Genomic DNA, 22,161 nt, shown 5'->3' with positions numbered 1-22,161 from the left:
TGTAGATCTCTGCAGTTCATCCAGAGTGATCATGGGCCTCTTGGCTGCATCTCTGATCAGTCTTCTCCTTGTATGAGCTGAAAGTTTAGAGGGACGGCCAGGTCTTGGTAGATTTGCAGTGGTCTGATACTCCTTCCATTTCAATATTATCGCTTGCACAGTGCTCCTTGGGATGTTTAAAGCTTTGGAAATCTTTTTGTATCCAAATCCGGCTTTAAACTTCTTCACAACAGTATCTCGGACCTGCCTGGTGTGTTCCTTGTTCTTCATGATGCTCTCTGCGCTTTTAACGGACCTCTGAGACTATCACAGTACAGGTGCATTTATACGGAGACTTGATTACACACAGTTGGATTGTATTTATCATCATTAGTCATTTAGGTCAACATTGGATCATTCAGAGATCCTCACTGAACTTCTGGAGAGAGTTTGCTGCAATGAAAGTAAAGGGGCTGAATAATTTTGCACGCACAATTTTTCAGTTTTTGATTTGTTAAAAAAGTTTGAAATATCCAATAAATGTCGTTCCACTTCATGATTGTGTCCCACTTGTTGTTGATTCTTTACAAAAAAATACAGTTTTATATCTTTATGTTTGAAGCCTGAAATGTGGCAAAAGGTTGCAAAGTTCAAGGGGGCCGAATACTTTCGCAAGGCACTGTACATTGTTACGTCATGCCAATAAAGCAAATTTAATTTAAAATTGAGACACACACACACACACAGAGAGAGCGAAAGAGACAGAGAGAAAGAGACACATTTGACCCCAATAACTACCGTGGGATATGCATCAACAGCAACCTCTGCATTATCATTAGCAGACCCGTACATTTCCTCAGTGAAAACAATGTACTGAGCGAATGTCAAATTGGCTTTTTACCAAATTACCGTACAACAGACCACGTATTCACACTGCACACCCTAATTGACAAATAAACAAATCAAAACAAAGGCAAAGTCTTCTCATGCTTTGTTGATTTCAAAAAAGCCTTCAACTCAATTTGGCATGAGGGTCTGCTATACAAATTGATGGGAAGTGGTGTTGGGGGAAAAACATACAACATGTACACAAACAACAAGTGTGTGGTTAAAATATGCACATTTCTTCCCACAGGGCCGTGGGGTTTTTTATTTTATTTTTTATTTGACCTTTATTTAACCAGGTAGGCTAGTTGAGTTCTAATTTACAACTGCAACCTGGCCAAGATAAAGCAAAGCAGTTCGACACAAACAACACAGAGTTACACATGGAGTAAACAATAAACAAGTCAATGACACAGTAGAAAAAATAATGTCTAAACAATAAACAAGTCAATAACATATTAGAAAAAAATCATGTCTATACAGTGTGTGCAAAAGGCATGAGGAGGTAAGGCAATAAATAGGAATAACGAATAATTACAATTTAGTAGATTAACATTGGAGTGATAAATGAGCAGCTAATGATGTGCAAGTAGGGATACTGTGTGCAAAAGAGCAGCAAAGTAAATCAAATAAAAACAGTATGGGGATGAGGTAGGTAAATTGGGTGGGCTATTTACAAATGGACTATGTACAGCTGCAGCGATCAGCTAGCTGCTCAAATAGTTAATGTTTAAAGTTAGTGAGGGAAATAAAAGTCTCCAACTTCAGCGATATTTGCAATTCGTTCCAGTCACTGGCAGCAGAGAACTGGAAGGAAAGGCGGCCAAATGAGGTGTTGGCTTTGGGGATGATCAGTGAGATATACCTGCTGGAACGTGTGCTACGGGTGGGTGTTGTTATCGTGACCAGTGAACTGAGATAAGGCAGAGCTTTACCTAGCATAGACTTATAGATGACCTGGAGCCAGTGGGTCTGGCGACGAATATGTAGCGAGGGCCAGCCGACTAGAGCATACAGGTCGCAGTTTGCTGAGTAGAGAGATGGAAGCTATTTTGTAGATGACATCGCCGAAGTCGAGGATCGGTTGGATAGTCAGTTTTACTAGGGTAAGTTTGGCGGCGTGAGTGAAGGAGGCATTGTTGCGAAAGAGAAAGCCGGTTCTAGATATGATTTTGGATTGGAGATGTTTAATATCTGGAGTCTGGAAAAAGAGGTTACAGTCTAGCCAGACACCTAGGTATTTGTAGTTATCCACATATTCTAGGTCATATTCTAGGTCGGAACCGTCCAGGATGGTGATGGTAGTCGGGCAGGCGGGTGTGGGCAGGAATGCAGCTTAAGCCCCACCCTCTTCACCATATATGTCAACAAAATTGGCGCGGGCACTAGAACAGTCTGCAGCACCCGGCTTCACAATACTAGAATCTGAAATGAAATGTCTACTGTTTGCTGATGATCTGGTGCTTCTGTCACCAACCAAGGAGGGCCTACAGCAGCACCTAGATCTTCTGTACAGATTCTGTCAGAACCGGGCACTGACGGTAAATCTCAATAAGACAAAAAAATAATGGTGTTCCAAAAAAGGTCCAGTTCCCAGGACCACAAATACAAATTCCATCTAGACACCGTTGCCCTTGAGCACACAAAAAACTATACATACATCGGCCAAAATATCAACACCACAGGTAACTTCCACAAAGCTGTGGACGATCTGAGAGACAAGGCAAGAAAGGCATTCTATGCCATCAAAAGGATCCTTATCCCAGTCTGCTGTTCCCACATGCTTCAAGAGGGCCACCATTGTTCCTGTTCCCAAGAAAGCTAAGGTAACTGAGCTAAATGACTATCATAGCACTCACTTCCGTCATCATGAAGTGCTTTGAGTGACTTGTCAAGGAACATATCACCTCAACCCTACCTGACACCCTAGACCCATTCCAATTTGCTTACCGCCCCAATAGGTCCACAGACGACGCAATCACACTACACACTATCCCCTAAACCATCTGGACAAGAGGAATACCTATGTAAGAATGCTATTCATCGACTACAGCTCAGCATTTAACACCATAGTACCCTCCAAACTCGTTATCAAGCTCGAGACCCTGGGTCTCGTCCCGGCCCTGTGCAACTGGGTCCTGGACTTCCTGCCGCCCCCAGGTGGTGAGGGTAGGAATCAACATCTCCACCCCGCTGATCCTAAACACTGGGTCCCCACAAGGGTGCGTTCTGAGCCCTCTCCTGTACTCCCTGTTCACCATGATTGGGTGGCCATGCACTTCTCCAACTCAATCATCAAGTTAGCAGACGACACTACAGTGGTAGGCTTGATTACCAACAACGACGAGACGGCCTACAGGGAGGAGGTGAGGGCCCTCGCAGTGTGGTGTCAGGAAAACAACCTCGCACTCAACGTTAACAAAACAAAGGAGATGATCGTGGACTTCAGGAAACAGAGCAGAGGGAGCAGCCCCCTATCCACATCGACGGGACAGTAGTGGAGAAGGTGGAAAGTTCCTCGGCGTACAAATCACAGACAAACTGAAATGGTCCACCCACACAGACAGCGTGGTGAAGAAGACGCAGCAGCGCCTCGTCAACCTCATGAGGCTGAAGAAATTTGGCGTGTCACCAAAAACACTCAAACTTTTACAGATGCACAATTGAGAGCATCCTGTCGGGCCGTATCACCACCTGGTACGGCAACTGCTCCGCCCACAACCGGAGGGTAGTGAGGTCTGCACAACGCATCACAGGGGGCAAACTACCTGCCCTCCAGGACACCTACACCACCCGATATCACAGGAAAGCCATAAAGATCATCAAGGACAACAACCACCCGAGACTGAAAAACAGCTTCTATCTCAAGGCCATCAGACTGTTAAACAGCCACCACTACCATTGAGTGGCTGCTGCCAACACACTGACTCAACTCCAGTCATTTTAATAATGGAAAAATGTATGTAATAAATGTATCACTAGCCACTTTAAACAATGCCACTTTATATAATGTTTACATACCATACATTACTTATCTCATATGTATATATATTTTTTAATTTTACAAGGCAAGTCAGTTAAGAACAAATTCTTATTTTCAATGACGGCATAGGAACAGTGGGTTAACTGCCTGTTCAGGGGCAGAACGACAGATTTGTACCTTGTCAGCTCGGGGGTTTGAACTTGCAACCTTCCGGTTACTAGTCCAACACTCTAAGCACTAGGCTACCCTGCCGCCCAATGTGTATATACTGTACTCTATATCATCTACTGCATCTTGCCTATGCCGTTCGGCCATCGCTCATTCATATATCTTTATGTACATAGTCTTATTCATTCCTTTACACTTGTGTGTATTAGGTAGTTGTTGTGAAATTGTTAGATTACTTTTTAGATATTACTGCACGGTCGGAACAAGAAGCACAAGCATTTCACTACACTCGCATTAACATCTGCTAACCAGGTGTATGTGACCATTAACATCTGCTAACCAGGTGTATGTGACCATTAACATCTGCTAACCATGTGTATGTGACCATTAACACCTGCTAACCATGTGTATGTGACCAATAACATCTGCTAATCATGTGTATGTGACCATTAACACCTGCTAACAATGTTTATGTGACCAATAACATCTGCTAACCATGTGTATGTAACCATTAACATCTGCTAACCATGTGTATGTGACTGTCACTTCTTCTACCGAAGTCGTTGCCTCTCCTTGTTCGGGCGGTGCTCGGCGTCACCGGTCTTCTAGCCATCATTGATCCATTTTTCATTTTCCATTGGTTTTGTCTTGTCTTCCCACACACACCTGTTTTCAATCCCATTCATTACCTGTTGTGTATTTAACCCTCTGTTTCCCCTCATGTCTTTGTCAGAGATTGTTTTATTGTCAGTGTTGTTATTTTGTTGTGTTGGTGCGCGATGGGTCCTCGTACCCATGTTTTTTCATGTCTGTACTGTTTAGTGTTATGGAGCATGTTCTGTGGACATTCATTAAAAGACTCCATTTACACTCCATTTTGACTCTCCTCCCCCTGACTTCCCTGCCACCTATACACACGGCGCTAACAGTGACAAATCTAATTTGATGAACATAAAATTCAACCAATTAGCATCTGGCTAAAAAAAGTTTGAATCAGTTATAGAACCCATTGCCCTGTATGGTTGTGAGGTCTGGGGTCTGCTCACCAACCAATAATTCACAAAATGGGACAAACACCAAATTGAGACTTGTGGTCAATTTGCAGTGTACAAAATAATATAACAAAATTTGGCCTGCGGCTGAGCCCAGTTGCCTACCCCCGGCCTAGGAGACGTCAGTCAGACTCACAGGTGGCCTGCGGCTGAGCCCAGTTGCCTACCCCCGGCCTAGGAGACGTCAGTCAGACTCACAGGTGGCCTGCGGCTGGCCTAGCCCAGTTGCCTACCCCCGGCCTAGGAGACGTCAGTCAGACTCACAGGTGGCCTGCGGCTGAGCCCAGTTGCCTACCCCCGGCCTAGGAGACGTCAGTCAGACTCACAGGTGGCCTGCGGCTGAGCCCAGTTGCCTACCCCCGGCCTAGGAGACGTCAGTCAGACTCACAGGTGGCCTGCGGCTGAGCCCAGTTGCCTACCCCCGGCCTAGGTGGCCTGCGGCTGAGCCCAGTTGCCTACCCCCGGCCTAGGAGACGTCAGTCAGACTCACAGGTGGCCTGCGGCTGAGCCCAGTTGCCTACCCCCGGCCTACGTCAGTCAGACTCACAGGTGGCCTGCGGCTGAGCCCAGTTGCCTACCCCCGGCCTAGGAGACGTCAGTCAGACTCACAGGTGGCCTGCGGCTGAGCCCAGTTGCCTACCCCCGGCCTAGGAGACGTCAGTCAGACTCACAGGTGGCCTGCGGCTGAGCCCAGTTGCCTACCCCCGGCCTAGGAGACGTCAGTCGGAGCCGTCAGTCAGACTCACAGGTGGCCTGCGGCTGAGCCCAGTTGCCTACCCCCGGCCTAGGAGACGTCAGTCAGACTCACAGGTGGCCTGCGGCTGAGCCTAGTTGCCTACCCCCGGCCTAGGAGACGTCAGTCAGACTCACAGGTGGCCTGCGGCTGAGCCCAGTTGCCTACCCCCGGCCTAGGAGACGTCAGTCAGACTCACAGGTGGCCTGCGGCTGAGCCCAGTTGCCTACCCCCGGCCTAGGAGACGTTAGTCAGACTCACAGGTGGCCTGCGGCTGAGCCCAGTTGCCTACCCCCGGCCTAGGAGACGTCAGTCAGACTCACAGGTGGCCTGCGGCTGAGCCCAGTTGCCTACCCCCGGCCTAGGAGACGTCAGTCAGACTCACAGGTGGCCTGCGGCTGAGCCTAGTTGCCTACCACCGGCCTAGGAGACGTCAGTCAGACTCACAGGTGGCCTGCGGCTGAGCCCAGTTGCCTACCCCCGGCCTAGGAGACGTCAGTCAGACTCACAGGTGGCCTGCGGCTGAGCCCAGTTGCCTACCCCCGGCCTAGGAGACGTTAGTCAGACTCACAGGTGGCCTGCGGCTGAGCCCAGTTGCCTACCCCCGGCCTAGGAGACGTCAGTCAGACTCACAGGTGGCCTGCGGCTGAGCCCAGTTGCCTACCCCCGGCCTAGGAGACGTCAGTCAGACTCACAGGTGGCCTGCGGCTGAGCCCAGTTGCCTACCCCCGGCCTAGGAGACGTCAGTCAGACTCACAGGTGGCCTGCGGCTGAGCCCAGTTGCCTACCCCCGGCCTAGGAGACGTTAGTCAGACTCACAGGTGGCCTGCGGCTGAGCCCAGTTGCCTACCCCCGGCCTAGGAGACGTTAGTCAGACTCACAGGTGGCCTGCGGCTGAGCCCAGTTGCCTACCCCCGGCCTAGGAGACGTCAGTCAGACTCACAGGTGGCCTGCGGCTGAGCCCAGTTGCCTACCCCCGGCCTAGGAGACGTCAGTCAGACTCACAGGTGGCCTGCGGCTGAGCCCAGTTGCCTACCCCCGGCCTAGGAGACGTTAGTCAGACTCACAGGTGGCCTGCGGCTGAGCCCAGTTGCCTACCCCCGGCCTAGGAGACGTCAGTCAGACTCACAGGTGGCCTGCGGCTGAGCCCAGTTGCCTACCCCCGGCCTAGGAGACGTCAGTCAGACTCACAGGTGGCCTGCGGCTGAGCCCAGTTGCCTACCCCCGGCCTAGGAGACGTCAGTCAGACTCACAGGTGGCCTGCGGCTGAGCCCAGTTGCCTACCCCCGGCCTAGGAGACGTCAGTCAGACTCACAGGTGGCCTGCGGCTGAGCCCAGTTGCCTACCCCCGGCCTAGGAGACGTCAGTCAGACTCACAGGTGGCCTGCGGCTGAGCCCAGTTGCCTACCCCCGGCCTAGGAGACGTCAGTCAGACTCACAGGTGGCCTGCGGCTGAGTTGCCTACCCCCGGCCTAGGAGACGTCAGTCAGACTCACAGGTGGCCTGCGGCTGAGCCCAGTTGCCTACCCCCGGCCTAGGAGACGTTAGTCAGACTCACAGGTGGCCTGCGGCTGAGCCCAGTTGCCTACCCCCGGCCTAGGAGACGTCAGTCAGACTCACAGGTGGCGTCAGTCAGACTCACAGGTGGCCTGCGGCTGAGCCCAGTTGCCTACCCCCGGCCTAGGAGACGTCAGTCAGACTCACAGGTGGCCTGCGGCTGAGCCCAGTTGCCTACCCCCGGCCTAGGAGACGTTAGTCAGACTCACAGGTGGCCTGCGGCTGAGCCCAGTTGCCTACCCCCGGCCTAGGAGACGTCAGTCAGACTCACAGGTGGCCTGCGGCTGAGCCCAGTTGCCTACCCCCGGCCTAGGAGACGTTAGTCAGACTCACAGGTGGCCTGCGGCTGAGCCCAGTTGCCTACCCCCGGCCTAGGAGACGTTAGTCAGACTCACAGGTGGCCTGCGGCTGAGCCCAGTTGCCTACCCCCGGCCTAGGAGACGTCAGTCAGACTCACAGGTGAAGTGATGTTTTCAGAGTCTAGCCAGATGCAATACTACACACTGAGGCATTGGGGATGGTAGACTGCCCTGGGGGCGTCAGACAGAAAGATAGACGTCATACTCACAGGTGAAGACTACGAGCGCAGTGCGGATCAGGAGATCAACCGTCAGTTCCCATCTCTCTGAGAAGCGGGACAACACAGGAGGAATCAGGATCGCAGCTGGCACGTAGAACTGAAGGGCAAAGGTGATGTAGATACCGAAACAGTAGAGAAGCTTTACAATCTGATACATCCTGGAGAGAGAGAGAGAGCGAGAGAGAGAGAGAGAGACACAGACACAGAGAGAGAGACAGAGACAGAGACAGAGAGAGAGAGAGAGAGAGACAGGGACAGAGAGAGAGAGACAGAGAGAGACAGAGAGAGACAGAGAGAGAGAGGTTAAAGTCACAGCAAAGGCTGACACACACAACCACCATGGTTTTATTGATGACTGCATTTCAAGCTCCTGAGGAGACATCATATTAATTAATGAGTAGGGCTAATTATTACGTAATCAGTAGTAGTAAGTAAAAGTCAAACAGCACAGCATTTTGACAATAATACATCATGTAGAAACAGAAACCGAGACGGTAGTTACAATCTTATGCCTTTTGATGGCTGCAATTCAAGTTGGGAGTGAGCCCCTGTATGAGAGTAGTCTGATATGAATGAGCCCCTGTATGAGAGTAGTCTGATATGAATGAGCCCATGTATGAGAGTAGTCTGATATGAATGAGCCCCTGTATGAGAGTAGTCTGATATGAATGAGCCCATGTATGAGAGTAGTCTGATATGAATGAGCCCATGTATGAGAGTAGTCTGATATGAATGAGCCCCTGTATGAGAGTAGTCTGATATGAATGAGCCCCTGTATGAGAGTAGTCTGATATGAATGAGCCCCTGTATGAGAGTAGTCTGATATGAATGAGCCCCTGTATGAGAGTAGTCTGATATGAATGAGCCCCTGTATGAGAGTAGTCTGATATGAATGAGCCCATGTATGAGAGTAGTCTGATATGAATGAGCCCATGTATGAGAGTAGTCTGATATGAATGAGCCCCTGTATGAGAGTAGTCTGATATGAATGAGCCCATGTATGACAGTAATGTAGTCTGATATGTAGTCTGATATGAATGAGCCCCTGTATGAGAGTAGTCTGATATGAATGAGCCCCTGTAAGACAGTAGTCTGATATGAATGAGCCCCTGTAAGAGAGTAGTCTGATATGAATGAGCCCATGTATGAGAGTAGTCTGATATGAATGAGCCCATGTATGAGAGTAGTCTGATATGAATGAGCCCCTGTAAGAGAGTAGTCTGATATGAATGAGCCCATGTATGAGAGTAGTCTGATATGAATGAGCCCCTGTATGAGAGTAGTCTGATATGAATGAGCCCCTGTAAGAGAGTAGTCTGATATGAATGAGCCCCTGTAAGAGAGTAGTCTGATATGAATGAGCCCCTGTAAGACAGTAGTAGTCTGATATGAATGAGCCCCTGTAAGAGAGTAGTCTGATATGAATGAGCCCATGTATGAGAGTAGTCTGATATGAATGAGCCCATGTATGAGAGTAGTCTGATATGAATGAGCCCCTGTAAGAGAGTAGTCTGATATGAATGAGCCCATGTAAGAGAGTAGTCTGATATGAATGAGCCCCTGTAAGAGAGTAGTCTGATATGAATGAGCCCATGTATGAGAGTAGTCTGATATGAATGAGCCCATGTATGAGAGTAGTCTGATATGAATGAGCCCATGTATGAGAGTAGTCTGATATGAATGAGCCCATGTATGAGAGTAGTCTGATATGAATGAGCCCATGTATGAGAGTAGTCTGATATGAATGAGCCCCCTGTAAGACAGTGTATGAGAGTAGTCTGATATGAATGAGCCCCTGTATGAGAGTAGTCTGATATGAATGAGCCCCTGTATGAGAGTAGTCTGATATGAATGAGCCCATGTATGAGAGTAGTCTGATATGAATGAGCCCCTGTATGTATGAGAGTAGTCTGATATGAATGAGCCCATGTATGAGAGTAGTCTGATATGAATGAGCCCATGTATGAGAGTAGTCTGATATGAATGAGCCCCTGTATGAGAGTAGTCTGATATGAATGAGCCCCTGTATGAGAGTAGTCTGATATGAATGAGCCCCTGTATGAGAGTAGTCTGATATGAATGAGCCCCTGTATGAGAGTAGTCTGATATGAATGAGCCCCTGTATGAGAGTAGTCTGATATGAATGGACCCCTGTAAGAGAGTAGTCTGATATGAATGAGCCCCTGTAAGAGAGTAGTCTGATATGAATGAGCCCCTGTAACAAATGGCTCATCATTGTCTGACCCTTTCCTACAGGTTCATGACCTGCTGACCTGGTGACCTGGCTAGATCCAGTTAACATCCAATCAATGCCACTGATTAGTCAGCTCATTGAGGAACAGGGTACTGATACTCCAGCTCAGACAAACAGGGTACTGATACTCCAGCTCAGACAAACAGGGTACTGATACTCCAGCTCAGACAAACAGGGTACTGATACTCCAGCTCAGACAAACAGGGTACTGATACTCCAGCTCAGACAAACAGGGTAGTGATACTCCAGCTCAGACAAACAGGGTACTGATAATCCAGCTCAGACAAACAGGGTACTGATACTCCAGCTCAGACAAACAGGGTACTGATACTCCAGCTCAGACAAACAGGGTACTGATACTCCAGCTCAGACAAACATTCAGATGTATGTACGGAACTGCCTGTTGTTGTTTTCCATCGTGACAAAGTTAAAGAGCGTCTCCTATCAGTCTATAGATAGTCAGAACAGAAGGTATCCAGGTTTAGATGTCCAGGTGGATGAAACAGAGTGACCTATTGGCACAGCTTCCTGTCATTTGAGCCAGGTGGTTAGGGGTGTGTGTGTGTGTGTGTGTAGATTTGTGTGTGTGTGTTTATTTATAGGTGTGTGTGTGCGTGGCCACTATCCTATCCTGCGATGCCGGGCCTACTGACAGCTGAGAGCAGCTCCGAGAGCACAGTGGACTTGGTTGTGAGCCACGCCTCCTCACAGCTTCACTGGTCAACTCTCTTTCATGCTGCCTCCCTCTGACCTGTTCAATCTGTTCCTTCTATATCTACCTGACTGACCTGTTCAATCTGTTCCTTCTATATCTACCTGACTGATCTGTTCCTTCTAGATCTACCTGACTGATATGTTCCTTCTAGATCTACCTGACTGATCTGTTCCTTCTAGATCTACCTGACTGATTACTTTGATTAAGGCACGATTGAGCAAAGAATCAGTCGGCTTTACTGCCTTAAATTGAATTCTCCCTGGCTCATGATGTCTGATTCATGGTGTCTTGTAACCTGCCACCATGAATGAACGTGACTGCTGCATCTCCCAGTCATTGTGTCAGTGTCTCCATAGAGACAGATACAGGCGTGGTATTTACAGAACACCTCCCAGTCATTGTGTCAGTGTCTCCATAGAGACAGATACAGGCGTGGTATTTACAGAACACCTCCCAGTCATTGTGTCTGTGTCTCCATAGAGACAGATACAGGAGTGGTATTTACAGAACACTTCCCAGTCATCGTGTCAGTGTCTCCATAGAGACAGATACAGGAGTGGTATTTACAGAACACCTCCCAGTCATTGTCTCCATAGAGACAGATACAGGAGTGGTATTTACAGAACACCTCCCAGTCATTGTGTCAGTGTCTCCATAGAGAAAGATACAGGAGTGGTATTTACAGAACACCTCCCAGTCATTGTGTCAGTGTCTCCATAGAGACAGATACAGGAGTGGTATTTACAGAACACCTCCCAGTCATTGTGTCAGTGTCTCCATAGAGACAGATACAGGAGTGGTATTTACAGAACACCTCCCAGTCATTGTGTCAGTGTCTCCATAGAGACAGATACAGGAGTGGTATTTACAGAACACCTCCCAGTCATTGTGTCAGTGTCTCCATAGAGACAGATACAGGAGTGGTATTTACAGAACACCTCCCAGTCATTGTCTCCATAGAGACAGATACAGGAGTGGTATTTACAGAACACCTCCCAGTCATTGTGTCAGTGTCTCCATAGAGAAAGATACAGGAGTGGTATTTACAGAACACCTCCCAATCATTGTGTCAGTGTCTCCATAGAGACAGATACAGGAGTGGTATTTACAGAACACCTCCCAGTCATTGTGTCAGTGTCTCCATAGAGACAGATACAGGAGTGGTATTTACAGAACACCTCCCAGTCATTGTGTCAGTGTCTCCATAGAGACCGATACAGGAGTGGTATTTACAGAATACCTCCCAGTCATTGTGTCAGTGTCTCCATAGAGACAGATACAGGAGGGGTATTTACAGAACACCTCCCAGTCATTGTGTCAGTGTCTCCATAGAGACAGATACAGGAGTGGTATTTACAGAACACCTCCCAGTCATTGTGTCAGTGTCTCCATAGAGACAGATACAGGAGTGGTATTTACAGAACACCTCCCAGTCATTGTGTCAGTGTCTCCATAGAGACAGATACAGGAGTGGTATTTACAGAACACCTCCCAGTCATTGTGTCAGTGTCTCCATAGAGACAGATACAGGAGTGGTATGTACAGAACACCTCCCAGTCATTGTGTCAGTGTCTCCATAGAGACAGATACAGGAGTGGTATTTACAGAACATCAAATCAAATTTTATTTGTGGTTAGCATGGTTAGCAGATGTTAATGCAAGTGTAGCGAAATGCTTGTGCTTCTAGTTCCGACAATGCAGTAATAACCAACCAACGAGTAATCTAACCTAACAATTTCACAACTACTACCTTATACACAAGTGTAAAGGAATGAATAATATGTACATAAAGATATATGAATGAGTGATGGGACAGAACGGCATAGGCAAGATGCAGTAGATGGTATAGGGTACAGTATATACATATGAGATGAGTAATGTAGGGCATGTAAACATTATATAAAGTGGCATTGTTTAAAGTGGCTAGTGATGCATGTTTTACATCAATTTCCATTATTAAAGTGGTTGGAGTTGAGTCAGAATGTTGGCAACAGCCACTCAATGTTAGTGGTGGCTGTTTAACAGTCTGATGGTCTTGAGACTGAAAAACAGCTTCTGTCTCTCGGTCCAAGCTTTGATGCATCTGTACTGACTTCGTCTTCTGGATGATAGTGGGGTGAACAGGCAGTGGCTCGGGTGGTTGTTGTCCTTAATGATCTTTATGGCCTTCCTGTGACATCGGGTGGTGTAGGTGTCCTGGAGGGCAGGTAGTTGCCCCCAGTGGTGCATTGTGCAGACCTCTCTACCCTCTGCAGAGCCTTACTGTTGTGGGCGGAGCAGTTGCCGTACCAGGCGGTGATACAGCCCGACAGGATGCTCTCGATTGTGCATCTGTAAAAGTTTGTGAGTGCTTTTGGTGACACGCCGAATTTCTTCAGCCTCCTGAGGTTGAAGAGGCGCTACTGCGCCTTCTTCACGACGCCGTCTGTGTGGGTGGACCAATTCAGTTTGTCCGTGATGTGTATGCCGGGGAACTTAAAACTTACTACCCTCTCCACTACTGTCCCGTCGATGTGGATAGGGGGCTGCTCCCTCTGCTGTTTCCTGAAGTCCACGATCATCTCCTTTGTTTTGTTGACGTTAAGTGCGAGGTTATTTTCCTGACATCACACTCCGAGGGCCCTCACCTCCTCCCTGTAGGCAGTCTCTTCGTTGTTGGTAATCAAACCTACCACTGTAGTGTCGTCCGCAAACTTGATTATTGAGTTGGAGGCGTGCATGGCCACCCAGTCATGGGTGAACAGGGAGTACAGGAGAGGGCTCAGAACGCACCCTTGTGGGGCCCCAGTGTTGAGGATCAGCGGGGTGGAGATGTTGTTACCTACCCTCACCACCTGGGGGTGGCCCGTCAGTCCGCACAGGGCGGGGTCGAGACCCAGGGTCTCGAGCTTGATGACGAGTTTGGAGGGTACTATGGTGTTAAATGCTGAGCTGTTGTCGATGAACAGCATTCTCACATAGGTATTCCTTGTCTAGATGGGTTAGGGCAGTGTGCAGTGTGGTTGCATTGTCTGTGGACCTATTGGGGTGGTAAGCACATTGGAGTGGGTCTAGGGTGTCAGGTAGGGTGGAGGTGATATGGTCCTTGACTAGTCACTCAAAGCACTTCATGATGACGGAAGTGAGTGCTATGATAGTCATTTAGCTCAGTTACCTTAGCTTTCTTGGGAACAGGAACAATGGTGGCCCTCTTGAAGCATGTGGGGACAGCAGACTGGGATAAGGATTGATTGAATATGTCTGTAAACACACCAGCCAGCTGGTCTGCGCCTGCTCTGAGGATGCGGCTGGGGATGCCATCTGGGCCTGCAGCCTTGCGAGGGTTAACACGTTTAAATGTTTTACTCATGTCGGCTGCAGTGAAGGAGAGTCCGCAGGTTTTGGTAGCGGGCCGTGTCAGTGGCACTGTATTGTCCTCAAAGCGAGCAAAGAAGTTGTTTAGTCTGTCTGGGAGCAAGACATCCTGGTCCGCGACAGGGCTGGTTTTCTTTTTGTAGTCCGTGATTGACTGCAGACCCTGCCACATACCTCTTGTGTCTGAGCTGTTGAATTGCGACTATACTTTGTCTCTTATAGCCACAGTAAAGAGAGAGAGGATCATATTTAGGGCCACAGTAAAGAGAGAGAGGGAGAGAGAGAGAGGATCCTATTTTGGGCCACAGTAAAGAGAGAGAGGGAGAGAGAGAGAGGATCCTATTTTGGGCCACAGTAAAGAGAGAGAGGGAGAGAGAGAGAGGAGGGCCACAGTAAAGAGAGAGAGGGAGAGAGAGAGAGGATCCTATTTTGGGCCACAGTAAAGAGAGAGAGAGAGAGAGAGAGAGAGGATAATATTTTGGTCAAATCTTCAAGACGATGCACACTTCGGGCAATCCAAAAATGACCAAAAGCCTTTCGATGAAAATAATTATGACCAGTGTTAAAAAATACAGCTGCTTTGTGATTCTATACAGCACCATCACTTCAGTATCTATGTGATGATTCTATACAGCACCATCTCTTCAGTATCTATGTGATTCTATACAGCACCATCACTTCAGTATCTATGTGATTCTATACAGCACCATCTCTTCAGTATCTATGTGATTCTATACAGCACCATCACTTCAGTATCTATGTGATGATTCTATACAGCACCATCACTTCAGTATCTATGTGATTCTATACAGCACCATCACTTCAGTATCTATGTGATTCTATACAGCACCATCACTTCAGTATCTATGTGATTCTATACAGCACCATCACTTCAGTATCTATGTGATTCTATACAGCACCATCACATCTATGTGATTCTATACAGCACCATCTCTTCAGTATCTATGTGATTCTATACAGCACCATCTCTTCAGCATCTATGTGATGATTCTATACAGCACCATCTCTTCAGTATCTATGTGATTCTATACAGCATCATCACTTCTCTTGTGATTCATACAGCACCATCACTTCAGTATCTATGTGATTCTTTCCAGCACCATCTCTTCAGTATCTATGTGATTCATACAGCACCATCTCTTCAGTATCTATGTGATTCTATACAGCACCATCTCTTCAGTATCTATGTGATTCTATACAACACCATCTCTTCAGTATCTATGTAAGAAGAACTCACCAGCAGTTGGGTAAGTTAAGGGTGACACTTCCCCCTATGGCCTCTCCAAAGGTGATGTACCCTATGGTCCCCAAGCTGATATAGAGGAAGGTGACGATGCCCATTCCCAGATATAGAACCATATTGAAACTCTGAGGATTCTGCATCTTGTTCTCCAGGGGCAGGACCTGAGACATGGAGAGGAACAACGTTAGGTGACACCTCACCTTAAGTTGCGATTATACCAATGAAACTACACCTTACTAACTGCAGTGATGTTGTAATACCATGAAATTACGTGAGTATTAACATGGTAATAATGTTTTTTTTGCGGCAATATGTTCAACATGAACAGTAATACGTTACCACTCCTATCCCCTCGAAAGCAAAGATAGCCGTTCCAAAGAAGAGAGGGTAGTCTTTGGCATGACCCACCTTGGGCAGGTTGATATGATTTGGGATGTTCTGGAAATCAAAAACAGAAAAATTTAGTTGAATATCAAATTAAGTCCAGTAAGATCATTAAATAACAATGCATAGCAGTTAACATTATAGGATGTTTGAGACTTCGCATAGATTCTACTAGTGTCTGGAACTCGACATCGTTCTTCCACCACAAACTCCATCGTTTGGTGTTTTGATGATGGTAGAAACACTGGCGGAAACACACAGCCCATCAGTCAGGGTCCCCCTGGAGGGAGGACTCTTTTTCTAGCCATGGTAGCCAAAGATAATGGGCTAACAGGCCATTTTTATACACGACGCTAAGCATGATGGGATGTTAACTGCATAATTAACTCAGAAACCACATCTGTGTGGCAGCACCACGTTCAGTATACTTTGTGTCCTTCATTTACTCAAGCAGTTGCTTTTATTGACGCAGGTACCTGTATTTTGATCTATTGTACATCTGTTTGGGAGAGTGATCATTTGAAGTGGCTCCATTTGCCCCCAGAATGCATTTGTCCACCATTCTGAATGTCTTAAGTAGAGATGGGCAACTTTGATGGAGGTGGGGGCCACAAAACCAATCAGAACTCATGATGAAGGGCCACAGGGGTTCATGGGTCTGCACCCACATCGATGCCCACAGAGTCAGAGCTGGCTCTAGCCTATTTGTTTGTTTAAAAGAAACACGTTTGCTGCAATTATACACATCTAGCCATGGAGCAGAGAGAGCATTCAGCCATGGAGCAGAGAGAACATTTAGCCATGGAGCAGAGACAACATGTAGCCATGGAGCAGAGACAACATGTAGCCATGGAGCAGAGACAACATTTAGCCATGGAGCAGAGACAACATTTAGCCATGGAGCAGAGACAACATGTAGCCATGGAGCAGAGACAACATTTAGCCATGGAGCAGAGACAACATTTAGCCATGGAGCAGAGACAACATTTAGCCATGGAGCAGAGACAACATTTAGCCATGGAGCAGAGACAACATTTAGCCATGGAGCAGAGACAACATTTAGCCATGGAGCAGAGACAACATTAGCCATGGAGCAGAGACAACATTTAGCCATGGAGCATTTAGCCATGGAGCAGAGACAGCATTTAGCCATGGAGCAGAGAGAGCATTTAGCCATGGAGCAGAGAGAGCATTTAGCCATGGAGCAGAGAGAGCATTTAGCCATGGAACAGAGAGAGCATTTAGCCATGGAGCAGAGAGAACATTTAGCCATGGAGCAGAGAGAACATTTAGCCATGGAGCAGAGAGAACATTTAGCCATGGAGCAGAGAGAACATTTAGCCATGGAGCAGAGAGAACATTTAGCCATGGAGCAGAGAAAGCATTTAGCCATGGAGCAGAGAGAACAATGTACAGTTTTTAACACGATATCTGATGATCAATGGGGGGCCCCCCAGTCAGTAATTTGACCAGGATTATTTTAAAAGTTTAGATAGCTGGCAGCTAGACTCGCTATAAAATGTTAGCTGACATTGGCTAACTGAGTAGCTGTCAGTGACTGGCATAAAAAGAGAACAACTGTTGATGTACAACCAAATTTTGAAATTTGCACCTTCGGTATTCTACTATTGTAACTCTCAACAGTAAATTTTCGACCACGACAGAGTTCCTAGTTGCCCATCCCTGGTCTAAATTGAATTGGACCCCCCACCACCACCACCCCACCCTCCGGTCTTGGTCTCGACTCGATTTGCGTAGGTCTTGAATAGGTCTCGAACACAACACTGCCTGTCACTAGTCATTGCCTCTTCATCCATAACAACCACAACCCAATCAGTGGAGAGATAGGGGTGGCGGGGCTGGTTGCTATAGAATGCCTACATTAGAATTATATCATATTGTTGGAACATTTCATTATATACACAACATGCAGTGGATTTAGATGGCTACTACTGTTATGAATGGATGTTTTGTTATGAATGGATGTTTTATTAAGAATGGATAACATTGTTATGAATGGATGTTTTATTAAGAATGGATAACATTGTTAAGAATGGATAACATTGTTAAGAATGGATGTTTTGTTAAGAATGGATGTTTTGTTAAGAATGTATGTTTTGTTATGAATGGATGTTTTGTTATGAATGGATAACATTGTTAAGAATGGATGTTTTGTTAAGAATGGATGTTTTGTTAAGAATGGGTAACATTGTTAAGAATGGGTAACATTGTTAAGAATGGATAACATTGTTAAGAATGGATAACATTGCTAAGAATGGATAACATTGCTAAGAATGGATAACATTGTTAAGAATGGATAACACTGTTAAGAATGGATAACACTGTTAAGAATGGATAACACTGTTAAGAATTGATGTTTTGTTAAGAATGGATAACATTGTTAAGAATGGATAACACTGTTAAGAATGGATAACACTGTTAAGAATGGATAACACTGTTAAGAATGGATAACATTGTTAAGAATGGATAACATTGCTAAGAATGGATAACATTGTTAAGAATGGATAACACTGTTAAGAATGGATGTTTTGTTAAGAATGGATAACATTGTTAAGAATGGATAACACTGTTAAGAATGGATGTTTTGTTAAGAATGGATAACATTGTTAAGAATGGATAACACTGTTAAGAATGGATAACACTGTTAAGAATGGATAACATTGTTAAGAATGGATAACATTGTTAAGAATGGATGTTTTGTTAAGAATGGATAACACTGTTTAGAATGGATAACATTGCTAAGAATGGATAACATTGTTAAGAATGGATGTTTTGTTAACACTTAAGAATGGATGTTTTGTTAAGAATGGATGTTTTGTTAAGAATGGATAACATTGTTAAGAATGGATGTTTCGTTAAGAATGGATAACACTGGTAAGAATGGATAACACTGGTAAGAATGGATAACACTGGTAAGAATGGATAACATTGTTAAGAATGTCTGTTTTGTTAAGAATGGATAACATTGTTAAGAATGGATGTTTTGTTAAGAATGGATAACATTGTTAAGAATCGATGTTTTGTTAAGAATGGATAACATTGTTAAGAATGGATGTTTTGTTAGGAATAGATAACATTGTTAAGAATGGATGTTTTGTTAACATTGTTAAGAATGGATAACATTGTTAAGAATGGATGTTTTGTTAACATTGTTTTGTTAAGAATGGATAACATTGTTAAGAATGGATAACATTGTTAAGAATTGTTAAGAATGGATAACATTGTTAAGAATGGATAACACTGTTAAGAATGGATAACACTGTTAAGAATGGATAACACTTGTTAAGAATGTCTGTTTTGTTAAGAATGGATAACATTGTTAAGAATGGATGTTTTGTTAAGAATGGATAACATTGTTAAGAATCGATGTTTTGTTATAACATTGTTAAGAATGGATGTTTTGTTAGGAATAGATAACATTGTTAAGAATGGATGTTTTGTTAAGAATGGATAACATTGTTAAGAATGGATAACATTGTTAAGAATGGATGTTTTGTTAACATTGTTAAGAATGGATAACATTGTTAAGAATGGATGTTTTGTTAAGAATGGATAACACTTAAGAATGGATGTTTTGTTAAGAATGGATGTTTTGTTAAGAATGGATAACATTGTTAAGAATGGATGTTTCGTTAAGAATGGATAACACTGGTAAGAATGGATAACACTGGTAAGAATGGATAACACTGGTAAGAATGGATAACATTGTTAAGAATGTCTGTTTTGTTAAGAATGGATAACATTGTTAAGAATGGATGTTTTGTTAAGAATGGATAACATTGTTAAGAATCAATGTTTTGTTAAGAATGGATAACATTGTTAAGAATGGATGTTTTGTTAGGAATAGATAACATTGTTAAGAATGGATGTTTTGTTAAGAATGGATAACACTGGTAAGAATGGATAACATTGTTATGAATGGATGTTTTGTTAAGAATGGATGTTTTGTTAAGAATGGATAACATTGTTAAGAATGGATGTTTTGGAGCTTTGCATCAAGTAAGTTACGTATTTACTGTAATTCAGCGTTTAAGTGCCAACGTCATGAATAAACCAACTAAAGCTGAGACTGAGGGAACGGCCCAGTGTGTTACAGGCTTTTACATTTATTTTTCAAGGTTAGAGGTTATCACGTTAACACATTGGTGTCACCTCGTTAGTCAGAAGGTGTTTTACCTGTGCTGGCCCAGGGGATATTTAAATAGTGTCTGGCCCAGGGGATATTTAAATAGTGTCTGGCCCAGGGGATATTTAAATAGTGTCTGGCCCAGGGGATATTTAAATAGTGTCTGGCCCAGGGGATATATAAATAGTGTCTGGCCCAGGGGATATTTAAATAGTGTCTGGCCCAGGGGATATTTAAATAGTGCCTGGCCCAGGGGATATTTAAATAGTGTCTGGCCCAGGGGATATTTAAATAGTGTCTGGCCCAGGGGATATTTAAATAGTGTCTGGCCCAGGGGATATTTAAATAGTGTCTGGCCCAGGGAATATTTAATAGTGTCTGGCCCAGGGGATATTTAAATAGTGTCTGGCCCAGGGGATATTTAAATAGTGTCTGGCCCAGGGGATATTTAAATAGTGTCTGGCCCAGGGGATATTTAAATAGTGTCTGGCCCAGGGGATATTTAAATAGTGTCTAGCCCAGGGGATATTTAAATAGTGTCTGGCCCAGGGGATATTTAAATAGTGTCTGGCCCAGGGGATATTTAAATAGTGTCTGGCCCAGGGGATATTTAAATAGTGTCTGGCCCAGGGGATATTTAAATAGTGTCTGGCCCAGGGGATATTTAAATAGTGTCTGGCCCAGGGGATATTTAAATAGTGTCTGGCCCAGGGGATATGTAAATAGTGTCTGGCCCAGGGGATATTTAAATAGTGTCTGGCCCAGGGGATATGTAAATAGTGTCTGGCCCAGGGGATACAGTGCCTTGCGAAAGTATTCGGCCCCCTTGAACTTTGCGACCTTTTGCCACATTTCAGGCTTCAAACATAAAGATATAAAACTGTATTTTTTTGTGAAGAATCAACAACAAGTGGGACACAATCATGAAGTGGAACGACATTTATTGAATATTTCAAACTTTTTTAACAAATCAAAAACTGAAAAATTGGGCGTGCAAAATTATTCAGCCCCCTTAAGTTAATACTTTGAAGCGCCACCTTTTGCTGCGATTACAGCTGTAAGTCGCTTGGGGTATGTCTCTATCAGTTTTGCACATCGAGAGACTGAAATTTTTTCCCATTCCTCCTTGCAAAACAGCTCGAGCTCAGTGAGGTTGGATGGAGAGCATTTGTGAACAGCAGTTTTCAGTTCTTTCCACAGATTCTCGATTGGATTCAGGTCTGGACTTTGACTTGGCCATTCTAACACCTGGATATGTTTATTTTTGAACCATTCCATTGTAGATTTTGCTTTGTGTTTTGGATCATTGTCTTGTTGGAAGACACTTGTTAGCCCAGGGGATATGTAAATAGTGTCTGGCCCAGGGGATATGTAAATAGTGTCTGGCCCAGGGGATATGTAAGAGTGTCTGGCCCAGGGGATATGTAAGAGTGTCTGGCCCAGGGGATAAGTAAGAGTGTCTGGCCCAGGGGATATTTAAATAGTGTCTGGCCCAGGGGATATTTAAATAGTGTCTGGCCCAGGGGATATTTAAATAGTGTCTGGACAAGGGGATATTTAAATAGTGTCTGGCCCAGGGGATATGTAAATAGTGTCTGGCCCAGGGGATATGTAAATAGTGTCTGGCCCAGGGGATATGTAAATAGTGTCTGGCCCAGGGGATATGTAAATAGTGTCTGGCCCAGAGGATATGTAAATAGTGTCTGGCCCAGGGGATATGTAAGAGTGTCTGGCCCAGGGGATATGCAAGAGTGTCTGGCCCAATAGTGGCTGGCCCAGGGGATATTTAATAGTGGCTGGCCCAGGGGATATTTAATAGTGGCTGGCCCAGGGGATATTTAATAGTGGCTGGCCCAGGGGATATTTAATAGTGGCTGGCCCAGTGCTCCAGTTGTCTGGAGAGATGTGGGCCCAGGGGATTAATAGTGGCACCCCAGGGGATATTTAATAGTTGGCTCTCCCAGGGGATATTTAATAGTGTCTGGCCCAGGGGATTTCTAACAAACAAAAACAAAATCTGATTTTCCCCTGTTCTGCTCCACTGGCCCAGGGGATTTTAATAGTGGTGGCTCTGGCTTCCTGTCGAAGTTTGGTGGCCCAGGGGAT

General features: G+C 45.4%; 1 protein-coding gene across 3 annotated transcripts in view; it reads right to left on the bottom strand.

Moving 5' to 3' along the window:
* Positions 1-22,161, bottom strand: part of LOC139390765 (proton-coupled amino acid transporter 1-like) — an 84,014-nt gene that overhangs the window by 15,982 nt on the left and 45,871 nt on the right. For all 3 annotated transcript variants that reach the window (XM_071138122.1, XM_071138124.1, XM_071138123.1), the window contains 3 exons: positions 15,864-15,962; positions 15,519-15,685; positions 7,926-8,095 (listed from right to left, as the gene is read on the bottom strand). In XM_071138122.1, coding sequence (XP_070994223.1) covers positions 7,926-8,095; positions 15,519-15,685; positions 15,864-15,962 — 436 coding nt within the window. The remainder of the gene's footprint in view (positions 1-7,925; positions 8,096-15,518; positions 15,686-15,863; positions 15,963-22,161) is intronic.

The sequence above is a fragment of the Oncorhynchus clarkii genome, chromosome 31, assembly GCF_045791955.1.
Source record: "Oncorhynchus clarkii lewisi isolate Uvic-CL-2024 chromosome 31, UVic_Ocla_1.0, whole genome shotgun sequence".
NCBI lineage: Eukaryota > Metazoa > Chordata > Actinopteri > Salmoniformes > Salmonidae > Oncorhynchus > Oncorhynchus clarkii.
This window is presented reverse-complemented; position numbering and strand designations above follow the sequence as displayed.